At 44.6% G+C, this 21900-nt stretch overlaps 1 protein-coding gene across 1 annotated transcript in view; it reads right to left on the bottom strand.

Annotated features, from left to right (window-relative positions):
* The window catches only part of CORO1C (coronin 1C), a 513234-nt gene that overhangs the window by 232636 nt on the left and 258698 nt on the right, over nt 1-21900 (bottom strand). Inside the window, exon 3 of the mRNA XM_069619459.1 lies at nt 1144-1266. Within this exon, the coding sequence (XP_069475560.1) occupies nt 1144-1266 (123 nt within the window). The remainder of the gene's footprint in view (nt 1-1143; nt 1267-21900) is intronic.

Genomic DNA, 21900 nt, shown 5'->3' with positions numbered 1-21900 from the left:
TCAATCTTCACCTCTGTCGCTTCACATTCTGATGGCGGATCCACTCCAACCCATGACTCTCCAGCTCCCCATCAACATAGCCCCACCCCTCCCCTCATCGCAACCTACATTTTATTTTTACAGATCAGTATTTATACCTTTATTTTTGTGGAGGGGCGGGGTGGGAGTATATTTTCAGTTTATACCTCAATCTCCCCATTAGATAATACAACACCAAACATACTAAACAGACTCCCTAGCTTCCACTCAGTTAGCCGTCAATCCCTGTGCATATTATAACATACAACATGTGTCTTCTGACATCGTTTAAGTAGAAACAGCTTTACACTGATCCTCTAAACATTCCCTGACATTCCCCGATATACTTCGAAAATTGACTCAAAGTATGGAGGAAGCCGTTACAATCTTTTTAATTGAACCTGCATATTACAATGCTATTGCAAGTAAAACGTTGGGGAAAACCATGACAAGTAAATTGCTTAAAGAAAAGATGTTAATTTCCTTTGCTGGCATTGGGCCGGATCTTCCCGGATCCTGACAAAAATGTCTCCTGGGATCTCTGATCCAGGGAAATTTATTTGAACTCCAAATGTATTTTAGAATCCTTAGTGCATTCGGTTTTAACTATGCCACATGACCAGGATTTGAACCGTGGTCGATAGGTTCTTGGGCCCACAAGACCATTAGAGGGTCTGAGCAGGAGCCCGGTGAAATCCCTTGTTAATGTTGCACTTTATAGGAAACATTGAAGTACACCTTTTTAGGGGGAAATACTTTGCTGACAACATTAGAAGAAACTGCGTTATTTTCCAAGTGTTCATGATTAATCTTCTGAGGGGCTAAGAGGCAAATGTTCATGGGGGTCGGGGTTGAGTAAAATACCCACTTCTGCCCCTCAGCACTGCTCCCATCAGTTTTTTTATTCTGATAAACCAATCACCTTATGTGCTTTATCACTCTGAACCCAAATCACTTGTGTATCTGGAAGAAGGATGAGAGCCATCTCCCAATCGAGTATTGGCTACGGAGGTACATGGCATCGATTCTTTGGGCAATTAGTATTTTCCCAAGTCATCTCTTATGGTAAATAACAGAACCTGTTCTGAAACAGGAAATACTATGGAAAGAGGTTTGTCCACTTACCATAACAGTGCAGTCCTCGGAGCCGCTGGCTATCACGTGATCGTTGTGTGGACACCAGTCAATGTCGAGCACTGGACCCGTGTGACCACATACAGTTGGGTAAGACTTGTCAATTCTTCCTGTCTGAAGAATAAAAGGAATCAGAAATGGATGCAATAAGCAAAAGGTTTGACAGAATAAGAACACAACCCAGTTCACAATAGAAGATGGGCTGTGTGGAAAAGAAGTACGTTCAGGATGTGTATTGAAAGCATTTTTTATTTAACACATTATTTTAAAATAAAATACAAACATAACCTTCACTTGTTTATTTTGACTATCAACAATAGTGCACTCTCTAAAGGCAGACAAAACAATTCACATGAGATAACATGATACTTAAATGACGATAGTGCTAGCCATGAAAAGTATTATCACTGAACCCATATTTACTACTCCGAGATAGCAGGAACCCAAAACCCTTTAAAAAAAAACAGAACCACATAAATAATTTCCACAGCACACATCCCTACATCAGAACGATAAGCCATCTTAATTTCTGCTCTTACAGCTAAGAAAAATACTCCTCAAGCGTAGAGTCAAATGCGATCGTGACCGTCTTGTCATGTGGGGGAATTAGTAATGCTGGGCAAGTAACCAGTTCTTCTCATACATGAGGGTTAGAAATTAAGATTCAAGGAGCAGGAGATAAACCCAGTTCTTTGGTATCTGGCATCACCCAGTAGGCAGGCGCTACTGCTGGGGAACCAGGAGCGAGTACACAGCGCACCACAAATCTAACAAGAGATGCACACTTTAACTCTGTCCATTACGTACGATGCATTAGGTTTTAAACTGTACAGGTGTCTCAATTCTTTTTTATTAGCGTTTTCAAATAACTAAAATTAATGTCACATATGCACGGTTTGTAAGGCATCAATTGGCCCGAAAAGCCAATAGGAGCTTCTAGTAGCGGTTTTCAAGCTAACCATGCTCCCTTAGGCTAGCAGGAGCTAAATATCCCCCAGCTCCCCTCAATTTCGAACCCTGAATTTCTGATACATTCTCAGGGGATACACATTGCTGAAGAAAGTAAAGCAGAAGCCAAAAGAGGGATTGTAGAAGTCAACTACCACTCGTGCAAGCCACTCGGAAGTGAACTCAAGACAGAGTTGGTCAAGGCAGAAGTCATTGGTCATCATTCTATTTAACAAGATTCAGCTTTATTCCTTTGGGGCAACAATACAATCCCAACATACAGAATATACACCCACAATTGCTGAAAACGGGTCTTGCATTAAATTCTGTAAATTGATAATGGAGAGTAAAATAGTCGATGTTTAATTTGGTTCCTATGGCTTGACAGAGACTGGCCAACTCGGAAGGAAAACCCAGCAAAGAAAGCCATAGGAATGGGATGGAACAGAAACAGGAGGGGAAGTCCAAGCTCATGGTTCAGTGACCAAATGCTCACCTTTGTGAAGACTTCAATCGGGGTGTAAATGGTCAACTTGCAAGCTCCTCGTCAGTGAAGTGACTTGCTCTTTAGCTTGGATGACAGCTCTCCAAATGCACACAGCACACAATGTCTTACAAGTTAGAGCAAATTATTGCTCAACTATGGCTACTGCTGAGCATGTTTTGCAGCCTGCCGAAATCACAATCTCCCAGTGCCCCACTCACTCCCTCATGCCCACCATCATTTCCCCCAGACTTCCAAACCCCATCCCCCAAAGTTCTGCAACCTTGAGTTTCTCCAACAGTGAACTAAGCCTTCAGCAATTAATTAATGCTACTTCTATTGCTGGCATGTCACACACACTGAATTTATCCAAAATCAGTGCCCCACTTCACATATAAAATTACTAATACATTGATCTCCACTCTTGTCCTCAGTTGTCACGACTAGTGTTATACTCTATTGGGTCTTCCTCTCCACTTCACCATAATTCATAAATTTCCTACTCCCGGCACTGCCAAAAGACTGCCCACTGTTTCCATGCACGGTGGCACCAAACCCTCTTCCAATTCCTCCTCTGTACAATCAAATCTACTCATAAGCTGCCCCCCTAGCTGGCTAACTCTTAATATTTAATCCCTACTTCTCGCCCTGCGCTCAGTCTGTCAGTTCCTCAGGCCCCTCTCTTTTACTCTGCTCCGTTACCTTTCTATCTATGCAACAGTGGAAGGTATCAACCTTACAGCAGTGGCAGAGACAGGTTTTAGTCCTGGAGGTGGTAAGCTTCTCAGGGGGTACATGCTAGATCAGGTAACTATAATAATTTAACTACTCCTTGCATGTATTCTGTAGGGATTAGTCCACACATTTTTATTTAAGCAGCACCACTGACTTCAATAGGGCTAATGTGCAGCATTCACAAATGATGCTAATGTTGCAGCACGTTAGGTGTGTGACTTAGTAATGATGTGAGACACTGAGGGTGAACTAAAGGGGTGATTTGGGATTTAGCTTAGCACAGTGTAGTGTGCTAACACTTATGATTATACACCAGCACTACTAATGACTAATCTTAACAGGTACAATACTAGTAACTAGCTGTTCCCATGTAACATACGCCCTTCTAGCATATCTTAAGAGTCAATATTGGTCGGTAATTCATAGGGTCACATCTGTCCCCCTTCTTAAATATCGGAATTACCACTAATCGCTTCTTCGCAAAGGGGCGTAGGCACCTGTGACTTATTAATGGTCATTGAAAAGGCTAAAAATATCAAATGGAATGAGAGGTATGCACAGCATAAGAACAGTATCGAAGTTCCATCAATCACACAGGCCTCTACGAAGAGTCTTTGCAATGGAACACGGTTGACAATTACGCTTCTACAGAGTACCTGTGATAACATAAGATTGCGTAGTAGCAGAATTACAGCACCTACTTTGTTTTTAGCTCGTGAGGAGGCATTCATCCTACAGCGTTTCGCTCTTTAGAGATTAAAACGTTGAGCCAGTAATTCATTGTTTATTGACACTGGAACCGTTGTGCTTTGTGCGAAGTGAAGTGGGGGTGGAAAGAAGTAACTAGAAATTATACCGAATGTTTGCGATAGTGGAAAGTGAAGGTGACCACTTAAAACCGCTCATTCTGTTTGTTCAAATGATAGCTGTTGAAGTGGATGCACTTTGCCATTTGGACGGCAGAGGGCAACCTAACACTGATAAATTGCATCAGCTGAGCACGGAAACATACCCAAGCATTATTTCTATGTATAAATTACTAGTAATTAGACTGGGGTTGCATAGGCCATAGTCCACAATACAGGTGCATTCCCACTACAGTGTTCGCTTAGGAAATAAATGCATAAAATGTAAAGCTGAACTGCAGTGTGTGTGAACGTGTGGTTCAGAGCGCAATGAGACAGCAGAAGGAATTTTTGCAAAGACAGATTCTTTGTTCGAACAGGAAAAACAGGACGTCAGGATGCTATGTAGCACATTTCATCTGGGTTGAAGAAGAGTGCTGCACAAGGGTCATTCAGGAAGGAGAATGACAAGCACTGGAAAGTTACTGGGTGTTGGTTAAAGGGGGAGGATGATTGACTGATCACCTCATGGCAGAATGCATGAAAATGGGTGGTGAAACCATATATTTTTTATTATAACATATGCAGAAGGGAGGAAGCAAAGAGATTAAAAGCTAGAGGAAGAGGAAATTAGGGGGATGGCCATGAGAGGAGCGAGAGTGAAGAGAGCGAAAAACAAAAGAATTTGGTTGGGGTACTGGACGGTGAGAGGAAAGACGTAGCGGAGCTGGGCTGTTCATAAAGGAGGGAGACGGGCGAGTGGACCTTGCTGGGTTTCGGCAGGCAGCTGTGAGTGGGAGAAATTGTGCACGCGAGACCAAAGGCGTCCCTCAAGCAGTCTGAATCCCCACCTCACGGGGCTCTTGGTGAGTAGGAGTTTAAAACACGAATGAATTAAACAAATAATAAGGATAACCCCATGCGTGATCAGGGAAGTGCCAAATCAGGATAAAACAAATACAAGGTCACACCAACACATTTCATCTTAGTTACCAAAGAGCAGCTGTGTTCTCTTGTGCGAAAATATATTCATGAGAAAGGGGTATTCTGCAGGAGCGCTAAAGGCTGTCAGTTTTACCTCAAAGTTTACAGATATAACAAATACATGTTTTCTGCCAAGTACTGTTGTATACATAGGAAATCATTGACTGGGGTGGAAGTATTTGACATGCAAATGATAGAGTTGTTTTCTTTCCCAATGGTAAAATGTGAAATTGTATATTGGGTTTTCCTTTCTCTAAGAATGCGAGGGTAAATCCTTGGGTTGTTGTGACCTTAGCTGAGAACAGGGGACAAATTGAGTTGCTGGGCATGTTCTTTTATGTGACTAGTTGGTTAGCAACTACCTTCGATGAGACTGCCGAAAAACCAGTGCTTACATTCAGTCAGTAGATTGCTACGTCTTCCTGGTCCAGGGATGTGTTTTCAGGAGTTGGTGTATAGTCCCCGTTTTTAGGATATCTCGACATGTACCTACACAGAGAGGTTCTTATCTATCCTAAAATTTGCAGTAAGGGCAGGACCGGTACGTTCTTCAAAGATGGTAGCTGGTAGCACGTGTACAGTGTGAGAGGTTGGTTTTCAGGATGCAAGTGTATACTAGAAGCCCTCAGGCAAGACAAAGTTGATCCAGGACAGACCAGCCAGTGGTCCGATGTACGGAGGGTGGTGAGAGGATTTGGAACTCTCGATGTGAAGCTTGATGGTATTTGAGCTCTTTGATAAAAAAACATACTGATAGCTTCACACTTCTTCCAGGATTCGGGTACATATAGTTCTGGTGTGGGGTTTGAACAGTGTTTGACTTTTGCAAAAAGAGATTTGCTCTTGTTCATGACTGCTGTAATGATGGTGGTGTAATATGTAGCATGGGCTATGAATATCATGTACTGCCATTTCGAACATAAGGCCGCGGGTTTGTAGGCCTTCTGCCAGCATTTCTCAAGAGCTGTAATGGCCCGTTTGTTGATAGAGATCTTGCGTATTCAAGGGGGTGGATGGTTTGATTCTGGAGCAGCCCAATTTTTGTAGAGTGAAAGCAGGGTGCAAAATGTGCACTCCTCAACTAGCCATTGGCTAGTGAGAATTGACTCTTGGAGAGTAAGAAATGGTGTGCTGTGTGTATATGTAGAACTAAGGCGGCGAGTGAATTTTTATGGCTGACTAGTAGCTTGTAAATTGAAGTTTCAATGCCAGGTTAAAGTATCTGTCAACTCCTTGGAGGTTTGACTAAAGGCTTCAAACAGCTAGGCGACATTTGCAGCAGTGGGAAAGTTGGAGAAATGTATCCAGTGCACCTACTGTGTGATAAGGAGAATGGGGTGTCTGCCTTTTGTGTCCAGTGGAGAACGAGAAGGTCCACGCAGCTTACAAGGAAAGAGGAGAAGGTGTGGTCTTGGGTGTTAATCTTAACCTGACATGTATCAGCCCCCACACAGATTATGTCCAGCGATTGTATCAGGCACAGGAGTGAGTTGCTGGTGTATATGGTTGCTTGTGTCACGGGGAGGATGAAGTCTCAAAGAAATATATTGGTCACATGACAGACTGAAGCTGTAAAACAACAGGTCCATAATCTCATTTATGAAGTAGCCACACCTGTAGGTTGGTTTGTAGATGAGTGGGAAAATGTCTTAGTACTTGTGTGATCGAGAGAATTTGCAAAGAGCCTCCAGTGAATCTAATGATGATTGATTATTGTGTACTGTACTAGGCCAGTCAATTTTGTGGATGACTCTTAACCAATCAGTCAACATGTTGGATGTTCTATCCGGGTTAGAAAAGGACATCAAACATGAGGGCGGTATATGGGGGAGTTTGTTGGGAACCAGGTTTGGGTAATGAAGATAGCATTTAATGTAATGCTGGCTGTGTGCAGAAAGTCTAAGTGGGCGTTGATCAGCATTAAAAAGTGTGCATGGTGCGAGGGGAAGCGTGAACAGTGACCAGAGGGATTTGAAGATGTTTTACCAGTTTCGGTGTGTGGCATGGAGGAGTATTTGCCAAGGTGCTCTCTGGAGAGTGAGGGATGAGCTGGGTGAGAGGCACATGGTTATGCCTTATTAGTACTGAGATGCAGAGGGTCCAGCCCTTGGCCTTGACATGAGATGCAGAGGGTTCGGCCCTTGGCCTTGACATGCCCATACAGGCACAAACTAGTGGTCTCCTATCTTCGCAGGTCCTTTGCTGAGAACGCCTGGTGGGGACGCCGCCCAGGAAAGACTGCTTAACTGAAGACCCTGGGGGAGATGTCAGCTGTGGAAGGTAAGAGTGGGGTCACGTGATCTGCTGTCATTGCATTGGCTTCTGGAGGCTAGATCTTATGTACGGATGTCCCTTTATGGAAGCCTGAGGTGGGTGTTGTCAGCAGTGGATGGCAGGCTGAAGGAGAGACGAGGGAGGTCATGTGACCTACTGTCACCGGGTCTGCTGTTGAAAGCTGGATCATTTAACGCCACTGTTGTCAATTAATGGAAGCTAGAGGGATTGATTTTTTTTTAATTTTGCTTTCCTTTTGTCACTGACAAATGTTGACTACACCATTAAAGGAAGATTAATAATAATTGCAAACTATGAGCAACATCGGTGAATAAAGAAAATGTTCTACAAGATGACTTCGGCTAATGCACATGTTACAGAGGCTAATTCTTTTTAGATCCACTAGGTGACTGAAAAGTGAATAGGGGTCTGAGATGCGAGTTATACGCTAGTTCTCTAGTAGCAATGTGTTGGCTGATGTCCACAGACTGCCCGGCATGACTGTCCTACCTGTGTCATGTTTTCAGGGTCTGGGATGAGAACGCTCAATAAATCAGTGCAGACCAGTCCGAATGAATCAAACCCTGCTGTTGGGACAGTTACCTTATGAAACAGTGCTAATTTCTAAAACACTGTCACGGTTTGCAAGGCTTCACCTGCAGTTGCACGCTGCTTGCTTATGGTGCAAAATAAAAGCATGCTAGTGGTGCTGCTACCTGAACCCCTACTTCTACTGGTAAGTAAATATATAGCGGGTGAGTGTAGGGCAGATGAGGATTAACGGGTGGGAGTGGATGGTTTCGTAGTGCCACCAGAGCTAGCGGCCAGATGCAAACTTAGAACAGAGGAAGGGGTGCGATAGGTAAACGAGAGAGGGAATATTTTGCTAAACAAAGAGTTGCTGTTAATTAACCCCCTCATAATAGTCTGCTATACCAGACCCTCTCCCCACCCCAATCTCCTTTCACACCTACAGACTGTTCCATTTATCGTCTTTCTTCTCTTTCCCCTGCACACACCAACTCAGGAACCACATGGATTGCAAACAGGCTTCCCAATGACCACGCCCACAGGATAAAAAAAACACCGCCCAATTCTTGTCATTGGTCGATCACTTACAAAGCAGCCCTGCACCTCCAAACCAAAATTCGCCACCAGAACTGAGCCAGGGGCCAAAAGTGTAGCGTACTTCACTCAGCTGCAGCGCTCACCTTGCTCGTCAAAGTGATGCTGCCAATCAGTGCCCACTGGAGGGGGTTAAGATTCTTTTAAAAGCTGCAGTCTTTCCTCTTGATAAAGAGTCGTTTTTTAGCAGGACCAGGATTGCCAAAAAGTGGGTAAGGAAACGAGGGCGTAAGAATGAATATAATTTTCTAAAGGAAGGGATTTACGTAATTTTGAAAGCTACTTAAAAAAGGACAAGGTCTGAAAAAAAAAGGATCAGCACTGAAAGATCACCTTTTTAATTATTTTTTAAATAAAAAAGCTCTTCATGTCAATGAGCCCAATCTAAAAATGGACACGACATTAAAAGCAATGCAGAGGTCAGTTAAGACTTCGTAATGCAAACTTGTTGTCATCCTTTATGGAATTTGAATGTGTAACCATCTGCACAGGCTGCGCTTGTAACCTGGTGTAAACTCACCGAGTGTGATAGGTTTTAAATGGGATAGGTGGGGAGTATTCACAAAAAGGCACAACTAGTTTGTGATTGAACAAATTTATGGTGCAAAGAACAAAGTTATTGTGTCATTCACGTAGATAATAGTGCATAATAAAACAATGTTTCAGAAAAACCAGTAGAACAATCTTGGTACATGCGGATACATATTACATGTGAGGACCTTGATACTGAAAACAAATAAATGCCAGGCTATGCCTGAGAAGAAGTCCATATAAAATATGCCAAAATATACAGGTAATACCAACCAATACAAAGAAAAGTGGAAAATAACATCCAAATGCCAAGAAATTCCGAAAATGCCAACACGTGTTTCGACCTATGAGGTCGTCATCAGGGCATATGGGTACATATGAAACATTGAAATTGAATGCTGATGCTAAACCTAGACTGAGTTCAAACTGGAAATCTGTCAGAGTTGGGAGAAGGGTGTCGGAGCAAGGAACGATCGGAAATGGGAGAGAAAAGAAAAAGAATGGCATGATGTTAGATTGCTGTGTGCACCATAGAACGTTAGAGGTAAGTGTATAGGCTACAAAGAGTAAAGCATACCGTATTGAAATATTTCTCAGAAGACTCATGGTCAAGCTATTGGAAAATTGTGGCAGCGGATGATTCCCTTATTCATGATACTGATAATTTCTGTATGCTGTAAAATATAAAAAGCAAATGGAGCAGATTTAGTCTATTAACGAGTACTCTCTGACATGTTAAAAGGGTAGTTTGACAGTTTTAAATAACATGTAAAGTGAACTAGAGGCAGATATTACCTTCAAGCAGGACAAGTTGTGATGTGTTTTGCTTTGCAGCGATACCGTAGCTGTGGCAATGGTGCGATGCAAGAGGGCGTGTTTGATTATTTTAACCGGATATCTAGCCGCAATCTGTGAAATAAATGTCACATCGTGTTTGTATGGAATGGGTTTTGGATACAAACAGTGTAATATACCCAATGTAAAAAGGTAGGGAAAAAGGAAGAAATGCTTACCGGCTTGGTGATATACCGCGCTCAGTGGCAGGCAGTTTCTCACTGAAATCAGTCACAGTGCTAACGGGTTACTGTAGTAACCTCGTCCGGGTCGGTCAGGTGATCGAATCACCTGACCTGGTTGCTAGGACACTTAAACCAAGCCGGAAGGCAGGGAAATGCTGATCCATTCGTGAAGTGTAATGAAATTAGGAACTAGCGGTCTGGTAGGACAGATAGACTAACATTTATTATCGCTAAAAGAAAACTCATAATTGGTAAATAGTCAAGTATTGTTAGAAAAGTTGAATCTAATGAAATACATATTTAGAAACGTCTAAAAATGCAGAAACAGCTTGAAACTAGCTGTGTATTGGTTTTGACTGCAAGGTGTATGTTAGGTGGGCTTTTTCCCATAATCACTCAGGTGATGAAAAAAAGTGTATATTTAAAGCCAAAATTGACTTAAGCAAAATGTAAATTAGTGTCAATTGATTACATCAAGCGCGGTTATTTACCTGAAAGTTTCTATCATTGGTAGTTTTGTTAGGGCTGTGGGATGTTTGGTTGCCAGCTACCAGGGAATAATATTTGTAAGGATCCGGAAATCCAGATGTGTGTTAGCTGTCGCGTGTCAAAGGGCAACAGACAAATTAATAATAGTGTGTGCTTGAGCTGGGAAGCCAATAAATTCAATAGTGGGACGGATGTCATAACGCATGTGTGTGATGGTACTGATTTGGTGAGGCAAAGTCAAATTAGGTATTGTAAATACAAATGTGATCCTGCTAGGAAGTTTATTGACATGCTCCAAGGTAATAAGGTCAAAAGACATGAGTGATGAACCTTTGGATCTGAAAGTGAATCACATTAAAGATATATGTAGGTAATACAGTTCATACCTATAATCTAAAGAAGTCTAGAGAGTAGGGTCACTGTGCCACCAGACCAACTGATTGTTTAAATGAACACATTAAGTTCGGAATCTTGGTTCAAACCAAGCGATAAGCAGCGGAGTTTGCAGATCAATCTTGCTTCCTGTTGCCGTAGGATCAATTCTCTGTTACCACCTCTCTGATGTTGTTTGATATGTTGTAATCCAATAAATTTGATATCTTGAGTATTGTCCAATTGGTGATGTTTCTGCCAGTGGGAGGCCAGTGGGAGTCTCGTATCTTGACTGCTGAGATGGTTAAGGTGTTCCCGAATCCTGAAACGTACTTCTCTAATTGTGCTGCCAATATACACTTTCTTGCAAACGCATACTATTCCATAAACAACATATTTCGTTCGGCAGTTGATGAAGTCCAAAATTTTGGTTTGTAGGCCATTATGGCAACTGAAGATTTTTGTAGGCGCTAGGGCATGATGACAAAAATTACAAGAACCACATTTATGAAAGCCTACTGGTTTAGACTTGGTGGAAAACCAACTAACTTGACCTATAGGATCAGGTTTAAGGAAAGAGGGACTCAGGATATTTCGCAAAGTGGTAGCTTTTGTAAAGATAATATTTGGTCTATCCGTGATATATGGTGTCAGATCAGAGTCTAGGTGCAAAATATGCCAGTGTTTTTGTAGTATATATTGAATGAATTTGTGATCACTGGAAAATTTGGTGATAAAGTTGACACATGTCGGATATTGATCTCGAATTGTTTTGGTCTTCTCTATCAATAACTGCGATCTGGGTACTTGCTTTACTGCATTTGTTGTATTCCTGATTAATTGAATTGGGTACCCTCTTTCCCGAAATCTGTGTCCTATAGACTTACATTCTGTGACAAACATTTCATCTTGACTGCAGTTTCTCTTGGCTCTGAGCATTTCACCTCTAGGTATATTGTTTATAACACTATGACAACTGCTGGCGTGTAGTATGGAGTTCACTGCTGTAGCTTTCCTAAAAGTGCAGGTTTCAATGGTATCAGAGACAATTTTGATTTGTAAGTCTAGAAAGGTAATTACAAGCGGATCAATGTGGCCTGTGAATTTGATGTCAAAGGTGTTGTCATTAAGATAGAGCATGAATGCTTCAAAAGTTTCTCTACTGCCTTCCCAGATGGCCAGTACATCATCAATGTACCTTTTCCAACAAATAATTTGACGTTTGTAAGGATTGTTCTGAAAGATATAGCTAGCCTCAAAAAAGGCCATGAATAAATTGGCCAGAGAGGGCGCATATTTAGCCCCCATAGCAATCCCCCTACTTTGTGAATAATAATTGCCATTAAAAAGAAACTGATTGTGTGAGAGGGTGAATTCTAGGAGGCTTTTGATCATTTGAACATGTGTATAGTGTGAAGCAGAAAAGGTTCTGAAAAGTGAAGTCGATGGTATCCAAGGCTCCACCCCCACAACTCTTTTGTCATCCTTTATGGGATTACATTTAGAAAACGGTTACATTTAAACGCGTGGGGATTATCCTCAAGGCGTCGCAAATGCTGTGGTACATTGTCTATTAACTGAATCCAGTCAGGGCCTTTAAATCTTTCTTGTAATCCAATAGATTGGAGCCATCTAACAGCATACACACGGTCTTTGCTTCTGTGACATCTTCATTAAAGAGAATCTAGAGTCATGCCCTGCCCCAGGGACTTGTTACCTTGTATCCAAAGCACCTTCAAATCCCCAGGATCTACAAATTTGCAGTTCACGTTGGCAATTCAGGAAGACTTTAGTACTGCAAACATCAGGGGTCAAGTCGCGCAATAATCTTTGGCTGTCCTAAAGGAGATCGTAAATATTTGTAAATGGGTCGCAATGTACATATCACAATGCTTACTTTTATCAATATTTCTTCAAGGTAAACAATGGTTTCCCGTTTGTTACCTTCAAACCTAAATTTCACCCCGATGGAGAAGACTCAGCCCTGTTAGTTATAGATACACAATCTGGAACTCATCCACAAACTACAAAGCGAGGATGGGTACAATTGTTGTTAATTATATGCACCTTGCACTCTAAAAAATAATATAACAGCAATTTTATAAAATGCTCTTTTTACAACAGGCAAACGCCAATCTACCAACTTAAGCTCCACCCCCAAAAAGAATAAAATACAGTTATGCTCTGTGTGTTTGTGCTTTTTTTCCCCTCATTTTCAACGGGAGTCGCTAAAACCCTGGTTAGGAATGAGAAGCATTGAAACAAGAAATGCGTTTATAAATTCTCAGCTCTGTGCCCCTCCAGAGTTCAGGTTACCTGTGGACAGGGCATGGTAGTTTATTACAGGTGTAAACCTTCAGCCATGTGCACGGTGTTAGACACGTGTACACTGGTTGGTCATACTTCCCCATTTGCCAGGGAACGAAAACTAGGCTGAAAGGACTGACTGCTAAGAACTCTACCAGGTCGTGCAGAACTGGGGCCTGTGCTACTTTGTTCCAGGTCCCCAGTGGTCCCTGACCTAGAACCTTCCATTCACCTGCAGGAAAGTTCAGAGTGGGCCTATCGCCTGCCAACCGGGCACAGGGGCCATGTGGTGACTGGAGCCGAGTGCTCGCTCAGTTGGTCGTGCCCGACTGGGTTTATGGATGCTGCTGCGTGGAGAGCTCCTCTCTTGAGGCTCAGTTGGACTTGTCCTTTTCCACAAGGCCCCGTTAGCCAGTTCCTGTCCTGCTCCAAGGCTTTCAGGAGTGTTCTGCGAGGAGAGCAAAGGAAAAGCCTGTTGATGACACCTGGAAGAGAGGGCTGTCACCACGGAGGGTCTGCAGCTCCTGAGAGAGTGGGCCTGGAATGTAGGAGGAATGAGAAGGACTGAGAAGAACCAGTTATCTACAGCTGCAAGTGACCACCTCTTAGATGCCATGCTGTGTTTTTACCAAGGATCCAAAAATACTTGGGGATAAGGTATTTATATAGAGTGCATATTTCTTTTGAGGCACGCTTTACATTTGCCAACGTGACATGCAGTCTACAGTTGTGTAGTAGACCTATCCATGTTGCAGTCTGGACTTCACTGTGGTATCGTCCCACTCCTGGATCAGTTGTGTGCCGATTACGGCTACCAAATATTGCACTGTATGGTTAGTAATAAAAACACATTGTGAATAGTCATGAGGTTATTTAGAAAAACTTAAAAGAAGTGCCCCAAAAAGAACCACACTTCACCCAACAGCAGAATGTAAAACGTTTTTATTCTTCATGGTTACAAAATAGGGAGCATCTGGCCTCCATCCGGCATCCAGCTGATGCATGTTTCGCCCCTTTCACAATGCTTTGTCTAGGCCAGGGACATGCGTAAAGTAAAGTTACTAAAACTTTCTTGGGTGGCTTAGACCCAGGCAGACATAGGAGCAGAAATACCATTAAAAAGGCAAAAACCACGTAAGGGGCAAACTACCAAAGAAACATTTATAAAAGGTATTCTGTACTTCATGGCTAACTGAGGTGGTTCAATTAGTAGATTCCACTTCTCCCTACAAGCCCAGAGAAGTAAACAACAAGCTACATAGGACAGTGACCATTAAACATTAAAAAAAAGGCAATTTTGCAGAATTGAGGAAGCAACGTATTGTTCCTCTGCAATTCTGAATGCGTGAGTGTGGCCTTGAGTCGTTTGGCACCATGCGTGGTCCTAAAACGTCGGAATGCTGATATGGAACCTTGCCCCACATTCACACCTGGACTTCGGATCATCCGTGTAGTCTCAAATGGTCTATTGAAGGGCCCCAGGGGACAGAAACTGAAGCAGGATCTCAGCGGAAAGGGTAGGGATGAACCCAGAGGCGAGACATTTCTGGACTGAAGGGATGTTATATTATGCAGGGTTTGCTCATGTGCTGTGAAGCTACACATGCTAAAGCCCAGAAAAGGGAACCTTAAGTAGTAATGGATGAAAGGGCAGAAGGAGGAGCTACCTTTGCTCGGGCAGAAGAGACAAGTCTTGATTGGTCTGTGAAATCTGTCGTCAGAAGTAAATCAGGTAGGGACAGTAACTGGTTCCCCAGAGTGGCTGCCCGGCCTCCAACCTGCACCTCAGAAAACCCAGCTACCAAGCACCCTGCTGGATGTAGATTTTACAAGCCTGGGAAACAGCAGTATAATCTGGGAATCAAGAAAAGGATTGCTCTTTCTTCATGGTTCCCAATTCCTATGATAAGGTGAGTGGTCCGCACTCATTTTGAGGACTACCATACCACAACAGCAAGAGGAATCATGGGTGCTGAGCTATAGGGCCAGATTGTTCAAAAGAATGCCCTTTTAATTCTGGCACCAAACTGGCAAGATTCCTGAATTTGGAGTTCATGCAGTAATCTACAGATCTGGCATAATGTCCTTCAAGGTAGAATAGCCAGCCTTTAGCTTTTTCCAACAGTGGGAGAGATTAAATGTTTGAACTGAAAATTAAAAGGAGTTACTTGCTTTGACATTGCAAAGTATCACAGGTACATAGATGCAGAATGAAGCTTGAACACATGTTTGGTTTCTCCCTATTGAGCATCGACGGGATTGCCCGTCCATTTCAAGATCGCGGCCTTGCCTTTTAGGGGAAAATGCAGCGGGAACAAAAAGAGGACAGAAACATTAGATGGAACAGCAATGCAGCAATACTGCTATTTTGCTATACTTTCCTAGGCTTGTTTTTCCTCATATGTGTCAGAGCTGGAAATGTTTTTTTTTTCTGGTGGTGCTGTCTGGATTACTAGTGCTGGTGTAATTAGAAAGACAGGCAAAAGTAGCAGCTATGCTGCAAAGCTGCAGCGGTTCGGGGTGGGGGTGGAGTGGCAGTGGGTGCAGAGGACTGATGGATGCAACTTGCACAATATAGGAAACACAAATAAGTAAGTACCGAAAGCTTCAACACTTCACACAACAGCCAATTAACAGCAGGGTCCGGGTCCCTCTAATGTACCCGAAAGGTGGTGGCAGATACCTAAGTGCTTTAGAAAAACCAAAGCAATCTACTGCAAGTTACCAGAGTTCCACGAACTTCTAAAAAAGACTCCCATTGGTCACAGAACTCGTCATTGACTGGAAGATATTATGACTAGGCTGTTGGCAGATGGATGTCCAAATTAGTGAATCTTCAAAGAATATTGTGGTGAATGAGGGACGAACATCTACCCAGAAATGTGCAGGATTGACTTCTATCGGAAAATGTCTCGGCACTAAAGGATCTACTAGCTCAGGGTCCCACAGCCGGCACTGCATCGTTTTTTTACATAATTAGAATTGGTTATTTATAACGCTCTTAATACCCAGAGGTTTCTAAGCGTGGACCCAGGGATCAAATCAGTGTTGCTCTGCGTCGTCTTGCTTCCAAGGCGAGCACTTTGCACCCGAGCTATCCTTCCTGCTTTCAACTTACTGAGAACACTCGTCTTTTTTTCCCTTTCCTCATTCCCACCTTGTGTGTCTCTGCGTTCCTTGGATGTGCACTGTTAAATCTGTCCCGTTTGAAATGCAACTGAAGAATAGAACAAGGGAGCCGTATAATGCAAGGAGCGTTATGCCATATCCAAGAGACACTTTGGGAACACTCGCTTGATCAATCCCAATCACACCAATAATAGTGCAAAACTAGGACTTAAACACCCACAATAAAGGTTAGCAGCCCTTTCCAAGCGCGAAAGAACACCAGTTAAAATAAAGGGGGTGGGGTATGGATTGCGGAACAGATGTGCCTATGCAGTCGAGCGAGGCCGACCCCACGAAGACCATCACACTGCATAATAAACTGTTCCCATCTACAGACAGAAAGGCCCCAAACAGACGACAAAAGACGGTCGCAGATGCTTCGTGCGCAGGTCAACAAAGATCCCATTGAGAATCCCTAAGGCACGGGACAGCAGCATTTCCCTTTTCCTCAAATCCAATCTCCCAAGATGATCCGGAGGAGCTGCAGGCCATGCATATCAAGCAAGCCCAGCTAAAGGGCACGGAATCCGTCAAGCCGCCCGCGCAGATGGTCACGGACTCTGCACTTATTGTAATAATAGTCCATAATGAAAATGCACTGCACTTTCATTGCCATGACAAATAGCTATTAGTCAGCCAGCCAGGCAGCCAGGCAGCCACTGCCTTCATGACTGAAGCAAAGTGGGATAATTGCTAGTCCCTACAAGGCCAGCATTGTCAGGAAGGATGGAGCTCCGGGAGAGCTGAGTAATGCCTGAGCAAGAGGACACTGCACCATTCCTTCATATGAGGGCAGATCCGGCATGACGCATGGGCCACAGAATGACTACAGCGGATCCTCACGCCATCCTTCAACTCGCATGCGTCAGCCACCTGGCCAGTCCTATGGGTAGGGGCCGAGGTCAGCAGGGGAGATACAATGATAGCATGTATTCATTCACAGACAAGCGTAGTATCGAAATGCGCGGCTAAAGAGACGTTATGGTGGCATCGCAAAAGAAAACACCACAAACTCGGCGTATGGCCCAAAGCTGTAAACATCTGAACAAGTGTTCACCGACAGCGAGTCCACTTCACACACACACGCATCTATGTTACAGGAAGAGAGCGCTATGCTAGTGAAAACAAATATATGCAAAAAACCGATTCCACTTGCGGTTAACACAAAAGGTTTCACGTTAACACCATAACACATAACACATTCTCTACCCACTTTCTTAATGGTGGTCGGTTCTCCAAGGCAAACGTTGTGCGTTTTAAAGTTATGAGGCGTCCAGGGGAAGGGTGGCCAATCCGATGCAAAGCAATAAAACTGGTGACAATGTATTTATTTGCAGCGCACATAGCCCGTACGGCGCTTTTTTTGTTTCCCCTTCCAAGCGCGAGTGCGAGATTGTGTTTGCTCAGCGGGGCCTTGCTTCCAAGACCCGCGCCTTGCCACAGAGCTATCCTTCCGTCCGCAATGTAAAGTCATTTGAACTTGCACTAAAATGGCTGCACCTACGTTAGCGTTTGTGCAAATGTACAGTTATCCGCCCCCCGCTGCACGTACACCCCTCCTTTGAGAATGCCTATTGAAATCGTTAGCCACCTGCAAAAATCCTGCTCCTTTGGCACCAGTGGCGTCGCTAGGGAGGGGCCTAGGGGGCCGGCCCCCACCCCTGTTAAACCCCCCCCCTACCTAAGACGAGCAGTGACCATGTTCTCCCCCTAGATTTGTCTGTGCCCCCCCCCCCTACGCCCCTTCTAAATTTGATTTCTGGCGACGCCACTGTGACTGGCACACCCAATTTCGCAGAGTGCTTTGGGCTACACTAGTATATTTTTAAAGGCAAACTTATGATTCCCAGCTGTGGCCAACTCGGATTGTATCCCATGTTTTGTAAGGGAATTTCCAGCACTCAATTAGGCTTGCCTCGTCTGTCATTTCGGGGATACGCGTTATTGCAGCCCGTCAGCATATTGCCTGGAAGGTGTAAGCGTTTGTCATTGTCTGGCCCAGCGTTGATGGTGCTACCCCAATCCAGTCGGCTTCGTGTGCAAGGCTGTTAACTTCAAATAGGAACTTTCCCAGAATTCCTTGTTCTGGTTTGCATAATTTATGTGTAGGTATATGCTGCTGAGAATCTTTATCCGGGAAACGCATGCGACAATGTAATGAGGATCCAGTGCACAAAATACACAGCACATGTAAAGGTGTGCTAAGGTCTTTCAAAACATTCACCAGTAGAACAGCCAACGGTTCCTGCAGCCTCAACCCATCCCGCCTCGAGAAAGAGAGAAGGTGGGGGGTGAGAAGGGGGAGGTAGAGAGGGGGGGTGAGAGAGAGGGGAGTGAGTGAGAGGGGAGAGAGAGAGGGGGGAGGGAGGGAGAGAGAAATAGAGAGAAGGGGGAGGGAGGGAGAGAGACAGAAGGGGAGGGAGGGAGAGATAGACAGAAGGAGGAGGGAGAGAGAAGGGGAGGGAGAGAGGGAGAGAAAGGGGAGGGAGAGAGGGAGAGAAGGGGGAGGGAGAGAGAGAGAAGGGGGCGGGAGAGAGAGAGAGAAGGGGGAGGGAGAGAGAAAGAAGGGGGCGGGAGAGGGAAAGAGAAGGGGGAGAAGGGGCAGGAGAGAGGGAGAAGGGGGAGGGAGGGCGAGAGAAGGGGAGGAGAGAGAAGGGGAGTGAGAGAGAAGGGGATGGAGAGAGAGAGAAGAAGGCGGGGGAGAGGGAGAAGGAGGCGGGAGAGAAGGAGAAGGGGGAAAAGGGGGAGGGAGGGCGAGAGAAGGAGGAGGGAGGGCGAGAGAAGGAGGAGGGAGGGAGAGAGAAGGGGGAGGGAGGGAGAGAGAAGGGGGAGGGAGGGAGAGAGAAGGCCCCTTTTTTGGCACAACCGGTTTGCAGACAATGCCCAGTGAGATCACATTATGTGCCAAGGAGCACACATTTGGTAAAGCAGCTTATCTCAGATCCTTTCACCCAAACTTCCAGTTTGTACTATGCACTGTGCTAAGAAAGTTTGAATATCTATAAATGAGACTATTATTTGCACATCAAACTAGCAGATATAGGACAGGCCCATTTAGGGCACTGCTGCTGGCAGAATTCGAATGGCATTGGAGCGTGTGTAGAACAGGCCAGTAAAGATTGAAGTACGTGGACAGTTGAGCCCTGTTACATGAAGAGGGATTGGTCCCTGGTTGGTAGGACTCTGGATGACGTGGCACGGTCTCCGGAAAAGGGAAAAGGGTGGGCGTTTAAACAGTGCCACCAAACGCTTTCCTGAAAAATGCGTGCCCTAAGATTCTAGCCAAGGGTGCGGCACATCCAGCAACCCTGTGTTGTAAGGTTGCTTCCACCCCAACTTGTGCGTGCAGAGCATGGTGTGCCTTGGCCAGGTTTTGTAAATAGCAGCGCAGGGCCGAAGCTCATGAAGGCCTATTTCACCGAATGTTAGGTCTCATTTCACAGGGATCCAGTGGGGCGATTCAAGCTGTGCTAGTGTGCCGCCAGATTTAGCAAAACCTCTGTGTGTTCTGCAGATTGTGGTCGTCAGGCTGCCAGATTGAAACGTGACACACAAAATAGCATGCGGGAGACTGCAATCGTGTATGGAGCAGGAGCCAGCCGGGGGAATAAGCTTGAGAGACTGGGTGGAGTAGGGGAGTGCCGAGTAATGCAGCAGATCGGGAATGTTGTTTGGGGGACCCTCCGAAACTGACCAGGGTAAGGTGGGGATAGAGAAGGAGCAACCTTGCGACGGGTGGCCTTTACCGGGAACCTCTCCAAAATGTTACTCTTTAAAAAGCAACATTTGGACCTAGACCCAGATTTGTGACATGGGGTGGGACCCGAACAGGATGTTCCAGTAGTGTACTCCAGACCATACCAATATCAGTTTATGATGTTGCACTGGTTGTCTTTTTGCCCCAGTTATCAATGTATTCATCGGTAGGCCAAAGGAGGCACCAAGACTAGGCTTGGGGCTGCACCGAGGGGCCCAAGTCACATAAACGTGAAGGATTTTGCATATTACTACCTCTCGATTTCCTCTGCATGTAAAGAAAGCTTTGCCTCACCCATAAGTATATACCATCTAGACATGCATGGTTTCCAAAATGGACCTCCACTTAGAGGGGGGCCTGGATGTCTTTTGCATACAACTAGAAGCCAAGGTTGAGGTCCTTGATCTGGGAGACTGACTGCATGTGCAAGTTGAAATGTGGCGCGCAAGGAGCAGCAGAATAGCCAGCAGACACATTTCTGCTGCTGGTCGTTATGCCTTTAAGGATTTGGGACTATTCTTCAAAAGTGAGGCTTTAATTTCTATTAGTGCAGACCAGCACCCCCCACATGCCTTCCCATTATCACGTTTAAGAAGGGTTTGTGCTCAACCGTCTAGATGATCACAGACCGATCCAGTAGGGTTAATGTGGGAACTGGTTCAGAAGCTCTACCACAAGTCAGCACGGTTGTGGGAATGGATTCTGACAATCTTCAAGCAGGCAGTTGACCTCCACCAACTCGTCCAGTTGCCTCATCGTCTCACTTTGCAGGATTTCGCTGGGTTTCAGGAGGCTCCACAAAGAGCAGTAGTGAGATCCCAGTTACGTGCAAAGGAAAAGTTACTATTGCCTATTGAAGTGGCTTGGGAATCAGTTTCATGAATTTGGGTGTGAGGATTAAAGTGAAGACATCGAGCCACACTGCTGAAAGGAGCTCTCCAGGAAGGGGACAATCGCAAAGCTAGGTCTACAACTTCAGACAGACTCGACTGTGTGAAGGCTGGTAAGAGTTGCACAGTTTCTATGTGGGGTAGGCGGTGGTCATTGGAGGAAACGCATCATTCTAGCTCGTTAATTGCCGCTTCTCAGATCTCTGGGACTTTCAGACTGAAGGACAAGAGGTCTTGCACATTCTGTAGGATAAGTGAAACCTATGTCCAGATCAGAAAGTGGCCTGCTGATCTTGGAGAGCTTGGAACCTGGGCCCCACGCCTCACTTGTCCAACTGGCAGTGTTTTTTGTGCACCGCTTAAGAGCTTAGTGGTATACTTTCATGAGCTGGTGCTATCTCGGAACAAGGATACTGGCCTTCCATTGCGATAACAGAATACAATGTGACACGGCCCCATCCTTTACGAGTGTAGGATCAAAACCACGATACACCAGTGACGTCTTCGCTAAATGGCAGTGCCAAGCAGTGCAATAACAAGGATTACATTTCTCGGTCATTGCATAGAGAACGGAAATCCATCTGGAAGATGTCATCATTTGTGCCAGATGCGGGCTTCTGATTGGAGGTGTGAAGTGAGATGCTGGCCAGGAAGGACCCTTCAAACACTCCAGCTTTGGTCACTTACTCAGAAACATATGGCGAGAAGTTCAGGAAGGGCAGAGCAGACTTAACAATGAACAGATGATTTCATGCTTGCACACCATCTTTCCATTAAGCACACGGCTCCTCTATTTTCACTGTGTCAGGGGAAACGGATG

Source organism: Ambystoma mexicanum, chromosome 10 (assembly GCF_040938575.1).
Source record: "Ambystoma mexicanum isolate Mex_15411 chromosome 10, UKY_AmexF1_1, whole genome shotgun sequence".
Taxonomy (NCBI): Eukaryota; Metazoa; Chordata; class Amphibia; order Caudata; family Ambystomatidae; genus Ambystoma; species Ambystoma mexicanum.
Note: the sequence above shows the minus strand (reverse complement) of the source record. Positions and strands in the feature narration are given on the sequence as shown.